Source organism: Mesoplodon mirus (assembly GCF_964341445.2).
Source record: "Mesoplodon mirus genome assembly, chromosome: 14".
NCBI classification, from domain to species: Eukaryota; Metazoa; Chordata; class Mammalia; order Artiodactyla; family Ziphiidae; genus Mesoplodon; species Mesoplodon mirus.
Window position 1 is genome coordinate 32,083,991 of NC_138990.1, and position 14,451 is coordinate 32,098,441.

Below are 14,451 nucleotides of genomic sequence, written 5' to 3' on the forward strand. Positions count from 1 at the left end.
GCTAAAACCCCACTAACACAATAGAAAAGGGGCTTTAAAAAGACACAAATCCTTAAGGATGAGAAGGATAGGAAAGGAAACAGGAGCGATGAGGTTGCAGAAGCAAGAAAGGAAGGAGTAGCACCTGCGGTCTCCAACTGGAGGGAGGCTTCGCTAGAGGGGAGGACGTGGCCAGCTGGGGCCACAGCACGGGGAGGCAAGGGGAGCACCTGGCACCAAGGGGGTGCAGGTGAGGGGCCGAGGTGCCACCCACCCCGACACCCCAAGCCCTCCTGATGGTAGTTCTCAGTCCTCAGAACGTTGGTAGCCAGGCCTCCACCCTCCAATCAGGAGACTCGGAGCGGTGGAGAGAAAGGCTGAAAGGTCCTGACATTTGGCGCTTCCCCAAATAAACCGTTCGGCCAGGTCAGCACACAGGACTGATGAGCCCTGTCTCCACCTCAGAGCCTCCCGTCAGCTTTTCAAATCTTCCACTCTTAAATTTGAACAAATGACCATGAATCACAGCAGGGAAAGACTAATTAAAAAAATTTTTTAAGAAAAATTTCCCAGTACTGTAGAACCTAAGTTCCTGGATTGAAAGAATAAAGCTGAAAGAATAAATGAATTAATTCTTAATTAGAATTAATACCACCAAATTAATTAATACCAAATTTCTAATACCAAATACCACCAATTAATACTACCAAATTTCTAAGTTTGGATAAGGTCCAGATAATGTTTCTCAACATTATGCGGTGGGTCACTCGCCATTGCAGATCCAACATCAACTGAAAGGTAAACATCTTATTAGACTTTAATTACGTTCTCAGTGGGAGCGGTATCTGGGAACATATTTCACCGTTAGCCTCCATGAAATTTCAGCTGGAGCCAAAGCAGAACATAACTGCACGATACTGACTTTCAAATCAGAAGTTATCAGAGCTATTAAAGTTCCTGAGGGTTTAAAGAGCTGAATTCAAAGAAAGACAAGACTAATGAACTGCTGATGGATTCAACAATTCTTTCAAGTATTGTTTACAATTACAATGAAGAAGTCTTTCCTTAATTCAGGAATGGTTTTTAAGGTCTTTTTTTGCGGGGAGTGGGGGGCGGGGGTACCACACCACGCAACCTGTGGGATCTTAGTTCCCGGACCAGGGGTCGAACCCAGGCCCTGGCAGTGAAAGCGCGAAATCCTAACCACTGGACCGCCAGGGAATTCCCCAGGTCATTTTAATTAGATAAAACTGTTAAACAAATCATACAAACTGTCTAATAACAGTCTAAGATTTTTAGATGACTATATTTAAGTATTTCTGGAAAGAAACTGAGCTCTGGTAATGGAGCCTGACTTGGGTCGACAAGCCACTAAGAGCAGATGAGGAGCACACTGTACAAATGCTGCTCTCTGGCAGGGTTCTACAGTTCACACAGCTACAAACACCGTGCTTCCAGCTTCCAACAGCTGAAGGGAAACTGCTTGGTGGAAGAAGGTCCTTCCTCTTTGCACTCGCAGTAGAAACAGCACCTAGTCTGATGATTCTTCATAAGATAAACCTAGAAATGTTTTGACTAAAACTGCTTTAAAGGCACGGACAACCATGGTGTTCCCATCGACTCTACAGATCACTTTGCACGTTTTCAGCTCCCAGGGTCGTTGTTACCATCCTGCACTAACGTGCACAGCAAGGGCCACCTGTGCTCTCCACCTCTTCCAGCCGTCCCTAACCTCAGTGAAAGTCTGTGAGGCAGAGGGGGGTGGTGAGAAAAGGGCACTGCCCCCACATCTCCACAATCATAAGGCCTTTAAAAAGGACCCTGAACTGTGTATACCGTGCTGCACAAAGCATCAAAATTAAATTTTAAGTGTCCTACTCTCTATAACATTAAATGTAATAAAGACTCATAAGCATAAAACATAGAAAAGAATATGTCTGCAGCCTAAATTAGCTTCACTCCCTCCCTACTGAAACTTTAGGGCATGTAAATCCAAAGATCACTTCCATTAAGCTTGCAGAAGGACATATAAAGCTGAAAGGTTACCTCCCTAACCATCCTCAGGCTGGGCTAACAAGACAATCAATGTGGGGACTTCCCTGGTGGCGCAGTGCTTAAGAATCCACCTGCCAATACAGGGGACACGGGGTTGGATCCCTGGTCCGGGAAGATCCCACATGCCGCAGGGCAACTAAGCCCATGCGCCACAACTACTAAGCCTGTGCTCTAGAGCCCGCGAGCCACAGCTACTGAGCTTGTGTGCCGCAACTACTGAAGCCCGCATGCCTAGAGCCCGTGCTCCACAACAAGAGAAGCCACTGCAATGAGAAGCCTACATGCTGCAATGAAGAGTAGCCCCCGCTTGCTACAACTAGGAAAAGCCCGTGTGCAGCAACGAAGATCCAACACATATATAAATAAAAATAAATAAATTTATTAAAGAAAGAAAGAAAAAGAGAGAAAGAAAGGAAGGAAGGAAGAAAGAAAGGAAGAAAGAAAATAAATGTGAATACTCTAAGGAGAAAGTCAAGGTAGCAGGAAGCACTTACATTTTAAACATTTTAAGATATACACATATACTTAATACATTGATGTAAATTAGGAAGGTGCACAGCCGTAGCATATAGATGTATAAATTCATATAATAACAAGTTTAAGTCATTGTTTCAACATTGGTATACTATTCATGTAATGAAAATAGAAACGTAAAAGCCATCTATGTACTTACTTGTGTGTGTGTGGGTGGGATGAACTGGGAGATTGGGATTGATTCATAGACACTAATATGTATAAAATAGATAACTAATGAGAACCTGCTGTATAGCACAGGGAACTCCACTTCGATGTACAGTAGAAACTAACACAGCGCTGTAAAACAACTATACCCCAATAAAAAATAAATTAAAAAGAATTGGAAAAAGAAGGGAAAAAACCAGCATATTAAAAGAAGCTAACAGATCAGGATAAGAGGATGCAGAAAGGATGAGGAGGCCAAGGATGACAGAGGGAACAGTGAGAGTGAACCCATTCACAGCACAAGAACGCCCCTCACTGGTCCTATTCTTGCATCTTATAGAAGAACAAGCTATGACCCAGTGAAGCTGAGGGTCACCCATGATGACACAACTAGTTAGCAAGGGGGCCACACACAAGACCCTTTAGTTGCAGTCCCTTGACGTCACTGAAGAGAGTGGTACAAAAATAAACACATGAAGAGCTCACTTATCTCCCGTTCACTTAACCTGGCTCAAAACTAGAGAGAGAACCGAGAAAGAATAAACAAGCAAACAATCCCCTCCCGAGAGCTCAACACAGCTGGCCCAGATACGAGGTTCGGCCACCTAACTACCAGGCAGGTCCTGCAGGCTTGCAGCAGAGATCGGATCTTTACACCTCATTCCAGAGAACAGCCCAGCTTGGCCATCTGCCTGCCTGATCTAAGCAGGTGAGAAAACAGCACCGAGGAGGAACGAGGAAGCCTTCGCATATCCGGGAAAATTAGAGAAATCTCCTCCTGTCTTGACAACATCAGCTAAATGAAGCACTGACCCTTATTTAGTTTACAACCGATCTTTCTCTATTTTACATTAGGAATGGAATGTAGAGAGCAGTATTCATAGGAGTGCACAGTCCCAGTGATGCCAAGTCTACATGAAAACTGGTTACTTGTGAAGTTAGAAACAAACCTAGTTAATACAGAGAAAAACAATAAACAAACTCAATATTTAACAATAAAAGGATTATAAAATACATGCACAAGATAAAATATGCAGCTCTCAAAAATATTTACGAAAGAATTTTTAATAAAAATGGGAAGCTATGTGTGTTATTTTATAGAACCAGGATAAATATTTTATATATACAATAGTATCCTGCTATTATAGCTTATAATTTTAAGAGAAATAAGACAGGAAGGAAATTCACTAAAATATTAATGATGCCTTTGGATAGAATTATATGGGTGACTTTCTTCTTTATATTCTTTTCTATTTTACAAACTTCCCATATTGAGCACATACTATCTTAAAAGCAGGGAAAATAGAAAACTAAATGCATTTTTAAAGTAAAAAGAAAAAAGATACAAGTTACTGTCAAGAAAATGGAGAAACAACTTATCAGTATTTTCTCTGCCTTATAGAATCTTACCTTAACCTTCTTTTTCCATGTAGAATTTTGCTTTTCCTCCTCTTCCTCAATTAATTTAAGTGCCAGCTCTTTGTTAACTTTTGGCAATTTCTAGTAGAGGTGGAAAAAAAAAACTGTAGTGAAATACCTACAATTTAGCTTTAAAGGTTAAAGCGAAGAGCAGGGACAGGACTCCGTGTCCGAGTCTGACCCGGCCAACATACACACACACGCACTGCTTTTCAAAACTTCACAAAGAACCTGGAAAAAGGAAAAACCTGTCACTAGTCTTTTGCACTGAAAGTGTGTGCATGTGTTTTAAACAATGTCCAGTTAGAAATCATTGTATCACTTGGTGGCTGATCTCAGTCGGGAAGGCAGAAGGAGATGGGGTTTGCGCTTCCCCTCTGCTTGCCGTTGGCGTGATGTCACCCATCAACGCCTCTTTGTCCTGGCAGCAACAGGGGGCTCCAGCAGAGCAGGGAGTCCACTTTGTGGTTCTCCCACGCTCCCGGGAACAGCCTCATCCCACCTAGAGAACCCCACCGCCAGCTGTCAGCCCTCCACGGAGGTCTGAGTCCCAGCTCTCAGGCCTGCCTCTCTCCTGCCGCCCAGCCCTGGAGTGTCAGCTGCTCCCTGAAGCCACGGCCTCTCTTATCAATACCTCAGTATTTTTGCCTTTTCAGTTCTCTAATACCTGGGTAACAATTCTTTACATTAATTTCCCTCTGTTAATAGAACTAGTGTGGCCTGATTCCTGTCTGGGCCCTGGCACAGTCTAATGACCATTTCCCATGATCCAAGCAGCTGGCCTAAGACACTCCCAAATGTCAGGAAGAAATGGGGATGAGCAAAGCGCCAACACTCCAAAATCTAAATCCCTATTTGAAAACAGCATCATGTTTTCCTGGTAGGACTGACACTCTCAGCTCACCTGGCATTATTTTCCACAATACCATTACCATAGTCTATAATGATAAAACTGTAAAGAGTATCCACCCTCACAACAAATAAAATATACCAAAAATATTAGTAAAAGATGTAAACTAAGGATGGAAAAACTAAGAAATGGATGGCAGGTTTCTCTGAATAATAAATAAAATAAAAATGAAAAAATAAAAAAATGAAGTAACTTTCTCTAGTAGATTCAATGGTGACTACAATACTTACCTTTAATTGGACTCTCTGTGCTCGTGTTTCTTCTATCTTCTGTCGGATCTTATCTTTCCTATATTCTTCAAAAGCAAATGGATTTACCATCAATTTCACCTTTTCAAAGTGGAAAAAATTAAAAATAAGAGAATTGTATTTAGCAGCATGTCTCATATACAGCATGACTATCATGCCAAAGAACAGACAGACCGCTTACAAATCTTAAGTATGTTTTATAAAAATGAAAGTAAGTAGAGAAGAAATGGCTACAGAGTGCTTTTATTTATCACCTAAAATAACTGTAGTTTTGTACTTACCTTGTGGTAGAGTCTTATATCCATGAAAAATCCATGCATATATGCCCGGAGAAAAGGTGACCCAATGAGATGGGTGAGCCCTGGGGAAAGTTAATCAGAAGATTGGATTTCATGAGCTAGTTTAACTTTAAACATAATACTGAGGGCACTTCCCTGGCAGTCCACTGATTAAGACTCCACGCTTCCACTGAAGGGGCACAGGTTCGATCCCTGATCGGGGAACTAAGATCCTGCATGCCGTGCAGCGTGACCCCCCCAAAAAAAGCCCAAACAAACAGAAAATGCTGAGATCAACACTAGGTTGATCAACTAGGTTGTCAACGTTCCAACTGCCAAGTAGGAACAGTGCTGGGGCTGGGGGGAGACCATTGTTATGGCACGTAATTTCCAAAAACAAAGGACACTGTCACAACAATAATGTAGAAAGGGCATGTTTTTCCCCAAAAAGAACAGCTTTTGGCAAATTTGTACCAACATATATATTATATGCAGACATACTTCATCATGGATGAATTAAAAGTTCAATGCCAAGCAGTGTCTGGAAGCTTTAAACAGTATCTTTCACGGGGTTTCCTAGATTTAGATGTCAGTTACAATGAGTGGTGCTGATGGTCACATAAGGGTGCTCTGCCCATGTCACAGAAATTATTTATTAACTGCAAATATTTACACAGAGAGAGGTTATGAGAATATTTATCTTCAGAATAAGACCAGCTCTGATATACTCACATAAACGGCAGCTTTAGTTGGTATAATACTAAGTGACTATGTTTCCAAGGAAAACATGACCCTGATTTCCAAAGTTTAGAAATAAACGTCCCTCCAGACCTAAAAATCACTTACTAGGAAAATCACATAGATGTACAAAACAGTACACATTACAGAACAACATCAAAAGACAAAATTAAATTTAGGATAATCTCATAAAGTAATAAGACTTGGTCAGAAAAATACTTTCCTAGAATTCATTAGGTTAATAAAACCACAGGGTTTGGATTTGCACAGGAGAAACTCAAAAGGTGGTAGGGGAGTGGGGGGGAGGGAGGGCTGAACCTTAATGAAATGTCCAATGCATAACAATCTGCATTTACGTAACTGCACATGTGTGTTCCTAATTTTTTGTTTCCTCTATTAGGTATACAAATTTTATATTTATGGCCCAGCATTACTCCCATTCCAGGAGAAAGCTTTTCATATTAAAACAATTCTACAGAGAATCTGGCAGGAGCAGCAGCTTTTCTCATCATTAGCTCCACAGAGCACTAGTCCCAAGAGATCTTTGAGGAAGAAGAGGTTCTATGATCAAGTTAAGTTTGGGAACTGTTTCATATTTTCCTCCCACTCCTGGATATTTATAGTGTATGATGGCATTAAAGGCTCAAAGAAGTCCATAAGTAGAGGAACTGATTTATCTTGGCTTAACCTAACATTTCTCAAACTTATTTGCCACAAATCTCTTAAAATGATAGGTAACATTTATGTATTATGTTTCAAAACTGTGCTGAGTACTTTTCAAGCATAATCTGATTCATTCTCCAAGCAACCCTATGGGTAGGTAGCATTACTATTGCCATTTTATAGATGAGGAAACCAAGGCACAATGAGGTTACATAAATTAGCCAAGTCATAGAGCTATAACGTGGTAGAGGTGGGATGTGAGCCCATGTCAGCCCATCTCTAATGCCCATGATATCAGCCACAATGCTACCCATCCAGCACTGCATACACAGTGGCCCATGATACACGTTTTGGGAAACACTATGGTATAGGACCTCCTAACGGCCATAATTGGGAAATGTCAGAACTTGCAAGTATTCAATGCTATAATCTTAAGAAGTAAGGGAAATTAGTTACATGGCCTTACTTTTACTTTAACATAAATTATTTTAAAAGGTTTTATATATGATCGTTAAATCTGTTGAAAAATTATAACCAATGGCTCATTTAATATTAAAAGATATTACTAATTTACGTGAAGATGATTTCTAGTATAACTTATTTTGTTGAATATTATATCTATTTGCATAGTTTTAAAAATAGGCAGTATGAATGCATTTTAACAAAACGTATCTAAACCTTTATCACTGCCTTCCTCACCCAAAATAAACACAGTGAAGAGACTGAAAAAACACCCAAAATATACTAAACACTACTGTAGTTTTTAAAAATCCACAAAATAGCAATGACTTTTTAGTCTCCAATTTAAGAAGGTAGGTGGGTATGACACAAGCATACTGTAAAAATTACGCTGGAGATATTTAAGGAGGCACTTCAGTAGGAAGACTTAGTTCACCCTATTTCATCCATAAGTCATATTTTTAAAAGGCTAAATACAACTCTTTTCTTTTTAAAACATTAAAATTTAAAGAATTATTTTGGTGGTAGCTGGCAGAAAATAATTCTGCCTGGATTAACTGTGCTAAAAGATATAGTTTAAAAATAGAGTTTAAGAATCTCTCTTCTAATCTATTTGTTATATGATTGTATTTTCTTTTAGCATTTAACTGCTATAGTACCTCTATTTGTTTTAAAGACAACTAAGCTGCCTAGGCTTGTGGAGAATGGATCTTCTAAGTTTTCCCATTCTCAGTAATTTGCTATGTAGCCTTTTCCCAACAATAGAACAAGATTAGCAAAACCTACTCTTGTTATCCTACAAACCAGTACTAGTCAACTAAGATAAATATGTTCTTCAGAGGGGTCAGTATGGCTGAGGTTAAGAGCACGGACTCTAAGTTTAAACTCTAACCCTCACATTTAGCAAGCACTGAAGCCTTTGGGAAGTTGCTTTAATCTTTCTGGGGAAAAAAAAATCTTTCTATGCCTCAGTTTCTTTACCTATAAAATGAAATCATAATAGTATCCACTCCATAGCTGTGAGGATTAAATGAGTTGTATATAAAACATTCAGGGGCTTCCCTGGTGGTGCAGTGGTTGAGAATCCGCCTGCCGATGCAGGGGACACGGGTTCGTGCCGCGGTCCGGGACGATCCCACGTGCCGCGGAGCGGCTGGGCCCGTGAGCCATGGCCGCTGAGCCTGTGCGTCCGGAGCCTGTGCTCCGCAACGGGAGAGGCCGCAACAGTGAGATGCCCACGTACCACGCACAAAAAAAACATTCAGAATACCACCTGGCACATGTAAGCCCTATTTTAAATATTGGCCATTATTAAGAAGCATTTCTTGGTTTGTATTCTTTAAACCTAAGTAACTGTTAAGGTTCTACATATTTGAGGATTCAATCTATGGGTTCTCAGTTTTGGATTAGGTCTTTTAATAAGCAAACCTACAGGGGGACAAAAATCATTTCCGTGCAGTCTCTGAGATTTCTCAAAATTTTATTATATTCAAATACTACTTGAAAGTCACTGCTCCCTTGACTGATATTTTTCCTATACATAGGTGGTAGGTTAAAAATATTATTCCTCATTTAAGATACAAAAAAGTCTCAGTAGGTTGAGTTTATCTGAATCTTTTTCTAAGCAGAGATTTTATATATACTAAGTTTAATGTCTGATTTGTCAGAAAGAGATTTGGAAAATCAGATAAATGTGACTCCATCACTTCTAATGTTCAAAACTCAAAACAAAGACAAGTAGAAATAATCTTATAAACATTTCATCATAATTTTTTTTACCTAAATTTTCAAGGTCTTTCTTGGTGACAAATTTGTAATCATCATAAACTGTGCTTTCTGGATTCTCTTCCAATTCTTCTGTCAAGTTGTCTAAGAAGGAGCACCACCTGGGAGCAGGACCCAAAACCTGCCGGCGTTGATTAGAAGGTTAGCAAATGTACATTCTAATCATGTCAACTAAGAGTTATTTTACAACCAGATTTCATATTATATTTATATAATTTAAAAATCCTTGATTCTATCAGAAGTACTGAGAAACAACTGCAATCTGCATGATCAAGTCTATAATGGAAGAGAAAAAAACAGAGTAGGGAGAACTTAGGCCTATAAGGGAAAAACCTCAGTCTGGGACACAACATATTAATGAATATTCTTACATGAGAACTATGAAAATATAAATAATAATTCAGGTAGTAATAGTAACATCCATCTATAATTCTATTATCTCTTTCATTCAAAACAGTACTAGAATCTACAAAAGCATCCTTGGCATACCAGACTTTTTGTTTGCCACTCATGACAGAAGTCCAAAATGAGAATTACTCTTTTTAAGGGTTTTCAACTAATTACTTGATAATTACATTCTATCTTGTATGGTCCACTTCATTTAATTGATTAAAAATTAAAATTCTGTATACAGAATTCTTTAGATTTAACCTAAAATGGGCTGCCAGGATCCACAATCAGTCCCAATAAAAGGCTGAGGAACAAAGGATTGAACAGAATTTATAACCAAGTAATAAAATAGGAATATTTCAATTTGTAACCCAATCACTTCCATAAAACACCGTGATTGCTTCTTACTCTTTTGCCCTTGGTACAAATCTTTCCCAGCAGACGCCTCACGCATTGAGGTCAACGCTTATCCCAAAGGAAATAACACTCAGCGGGAGAGCCAAGCTACTGAAACCCTCTCTCGTGGTGGAGGCTTTCAGAAGAGAGAACTCTGGGCTCTTACAAAATGGAACTTCCAATGACTCCTTGCCTGTGTATTTTGACAGTAATCAATCATACAGAGGAAAAAAAAACAAAACTCATAATGGAAATTATTAAATCTAGCTTAAACTTTTTGGAGAAGGGAAGGTAGGAGGAAGAGAGTTATAACAAAGGAAGACAGCCCCCAATACCCTCTTCAACCATTAAAAAAAAAAAAGTTAATGTAAGATACAGCCATACTAATTAATTCTATTATTTTGCCTGATTAGAGAGGGTGATCCCACTACTCCTGCCAAAGGCTATGGGGCTCATGAACATGAAAAACAACTCTTAATGAGCATTAAAAAGTCCCATGGAAGGCTTCCCTGGTGGCACAGTGGTTGAGAGTCCACCTGCCGATGCAGGGGACATGGGTTCATGCCCCGGTCCGGGAAGATCCCACATGCCGTGGAGCGGCTGGGCCCGTGAGCCATGGCCGCTGAGCCTGCACATCCGGAGCCTGTGCTCCGCAATGCGAGAAGCCACAACGGTGAGAGGCCCGCATACCGCGAAAAAAAAAAAAAAAGTCCCATGGAGAATTTTCTTATTTGCATAATCTGTACAATTTTAAAAACAGAGGTAAAGGTCTTGATACGCTAAGTGGTTTGACTAACCATAAAAGACAAACCTTCAAGAAATGAAAGGTATTTTTTAAAAAATTCAATGTAGACTACTTTAAAGAAACTGCTGTGATTTTAAGCAATTTTAGGACAGTAGCTTGAAGTCGACAAATATTGTTAGTAATTGCTACTATATATAAAGCACTGTGCTAAACCGAAGTCCCCGACTGTGCTTATTCCCCAAGGAGTTAGAAACCTAACTGCAGCAGATGGTTTGTGCATGCACACACACGTGCACATGAGCACACACTCAGCCGTTTAAAGCAATGAACTGAGATTGTGCTGAATCCACATGGAAGACAGGTGCGGGCTAGATGAAACAGGCCGGGTTGGGATACTCAGTAAGTATATTTGAAAGGACTTCCGGTTAGAATGAACACGTGAGCAAGCTAGGAAAAACCCGGGGGGCACCTTCTGAGAGTGAGAGTTCAGGCACCTGCAACTACAGGGTATCTGCTTCCCATCAGTCACAAATATGCAAAAGCAAACGACCCAGGACAGCAATCGTCTGCTCTTTTAGAGAGGAAGAAAGTACACTAACTCTTAGCACTTTTCTAGAATATAAGATCCTCAAGAAATTGTTCTCATGGGAGGGTTTAAACTTCATCTGTTTTAAGTGCTTAATTTCCAGTACCTAGAACATTGCCTGCCAAGTAGTAGGTGTTCAATAAGTGTTTCATAAATAGATCTAGTCACACATAAAATATGTATGAAGGCATTCATGAATCCCACTGCACAAGGCATGAAGACTTAAAGGGTCTAGTTTGGCAAAACTACTTTTTAAATCGTCTAGTTGTCCTTACTCAGATAAAAACATTCAAATACCTCACCATAAAATTACTGGATATAAGAACACTTTTTAGTGAAAGTCAGATTTATTTTGCCTCCTATGCAAGGGGGCACTGGTACCAAAGGACTTCATAATAAAGTAGTTTCACCGTTAAACCTTAAATCAGTCATAAACATGGGCTTCAAAGACAATGAAAAGATTACACTGTGTTTACTGACTTTTCTTGGGGGATGAGGGGTAGGGATATTAAAATATCAGACCAGATCTGAACTTACTTTCACATGGTCCTTTCTTATAATGTTCCACAACACTCTTTTTGATAGTTATCTGGATTCTAATGAAACTGTTTCAAATTGCCTCTCCAGAGACAGCTCTGGTTATGAAAAATAATCTCTGCAATCAAATTCATGGCCATTAAATTTTACAGGAGGAAATAGTTCCATCAAAAACAAAACTAAGTCTAATGGGCTGATTATTAATCACGTTTCCCTACTTCCTACTCAGAGGAAAAAAATATCAGAATAACCATAACAAAGTTCAAATTACTGATTTAACTGGTATTCACTGAAGGTTTTATCCACATTAGAGCTTTCCTCAAAGGTCTACCACTAATTTGCAAAAACAGTGGTTGGCTTAACTAATAAGGGTTTAACCACGTGCACAGCTCTGATGTACCTAAAATGACCATGATATTAATTCATGTGTAAAAATTCCTCACTGTCTTTATTCATAAAATATGTTAATCCTTCAACTAATATGTAAAAATATATTAATTTATTCTTAAATTTCAGGCTTTACAACTTGAAGAAAACATCTTTTTTAACAATTGGTGTACTATTACTACGACGTCAAAAGTTTCTAGGTTTTCCGTAGTGTCATCATATTGCTATATTCTATACTGCAGTCAAAACTGATTATTGCTTGATTATCTACATTTTTATGCACCAGAAGAGTTTTGTTTCAGAAACTTGGTGAAGACTGTTCTATTTTAAACTTCAGTTATCTGTTAATGACTTTCCACTTTTTATTTATAAGAATTTCCTAAAGTCACAGGTCAGTAAAAGTAGAGAATTGGAAACGGACTCATCAAACTGCTATAAAGGGATACCGTGGGTCCCTGAGCAACTTTAATGACAATCGTATCAATCAATTTAAACAGAAATACTTGGTCCTCCAAAATAGGAAAGAATCTTTATCAGTGTGCTTTGGGAAGGCCTTGACTGAAATGCAGCCGAGTATCTACTTCCTCTAAACCGTTTGGGCAAAAGAACCAATCTTAAGATACATGAAAATACATGCCACGTGCCCAGACTCATCTGCCTGTACGATTACAATCTACCTTTAAGATGTTAATTACAGATGTTTAATTTAAAACCTCAAAATTCTCATATATTCTGGTAATGGACAACAATGACTAAGAGTGGGGAGGGCAGACAATGAATATTAAGATCCTTACGGAGTTGAAGAAGAGGGTATCCCCTCCCCCATTCTTTGGAAAAACCACTGTGCCACATCCTAAAGCTGGGTTAAGGCAGAAATAAGGATTGAGGATTACTGGATGGATGGTTTTAACAGATCAAGGGTGACTAAAATAACAAAGCATTATTAATATCATTAGACACAAAGAACCAAACTGCACTAATTCAATATAGATGCCATAATTTTTCCCATTTACTTATAATGCTACTTAGTATTTCCTATTTATATGAAAATCACTGATAATATCGCACAGCAATTAAATATGAAATTGTTACCCTGACTTTTTAAAATAAATTTATTTATTTTTTGCCTGCGTTGGGTCTTCGTTGCTGTTCACAGGCTTTCTCTATTTGTGATGAGCGGGGGCTGCTCTTTGTTGCGGTGCGCGGGCTTCTCCTTGTAGTGGCTTCTCTTGTTGCGGAGCACGGGCTCTAGGTGCACAGGCTTCAGCAGTTGTGGCATATGGGCTCAGCAGTTGTGGCTCGTGGGCACTACAGTGCAGGCTCAGTAGTTGCGGCACACGGGCTTAGTTGCCCCGCGGCACATGGGGTCTTCCCGGACCAGGGATTGAACCCATGTCCCCTGAACTGGCAGGCGGATTCTCAACCACCGCGCCACCAGGGAAGTCCCTTCACTTTTAAACTAATGATTTAAAAACAATTTTAAAAACCTTAGTAACTAAGAAAATTCTTAATTACTCCATTTGGTAGTACTGTATCAACACACAATAAATAACTTCTTTTTTCACAGTAACTTTGAGCAAAAATGGGAAACTTTAACTGTATGTAATATATCCAAGTGTTCTAACATGTATCAGTTAAAGTTTCCCCATCAGAATTTTAACCCACACCTAATCTGAAATATGTTACTCTCACTATAAGGCCATAACCCTTTATCAGAAATTACCGGGGCCAGGGACTTCCCTGGTTGTCCAGTGGTTAAGAATCCACCTTCCAGTGCAGGGGATGCGGGTTTGGTCCCTGATCGGGGAACTAAGATCCCGCATGCCATGGGGCAACTAAGCCTAAGCACTGCAACTACTGAGCCCACACGCGCTGGAACCCGGCACTCCACAACTAGAGAGAAGCCCGTGTGCTGCAACGAAAGATCCCGCACGCCGCAATGAAGATCCCGCGGTGCCGCAACTAAGACCCAACGCAGCCAAATAAATAAATAAATAAATAAATATTTTTTGAAGAAGAAGAAGAAACTACTGGGGCCAAAAAGCATTTGAAACCTTAGAATCTTCTGCATTTTCAAAAGGTAACACAGTATGTATACTGCTTTTATGTAAAATCTTCAGTGAGGTCTGGGTCAGTGATCCATAATCAAACACATTAATAGTTCTCTGCGGCAAAATCTACACATCTTCATACCG

General features: G+C 39.5%; 1 protein-coding gene across 1 annotated transcript in view; it reads right to left on the reverse strand.

Moving 5' to 3' along the window:
• Positions 1 to 14,451, reverse strand: part of NOL10 (nucleolar protein 10) — an 84,701-nt gene that overhangs the window by 20,868 nt on the left and 49,382 nt on the right. The window contains exons 14-17 of the mRNA XM_082642555.1: positions 9,210 to 9,336; positions 5,574 to 5,653; positions 5,275 to 5,373; positions 4,126 to 4,215 (exon numbers count right to left, since the gene is read on the reverse strand). Coding sequence (XP_082498681.1) covers positions 4,126 to 4,215; positions 5,275 to 5,373; positions 5,574 to 5,653; positions 9,210 to 9,336 — 396 coding nt within the window. The remainder of the gene's footprint in view (positions 1 to 4,125; positions 4,216 to 5,274; positions 5,374 to 5,573; positions 5,654 to 9,209; positions 9,337 to 14,451) is intronic.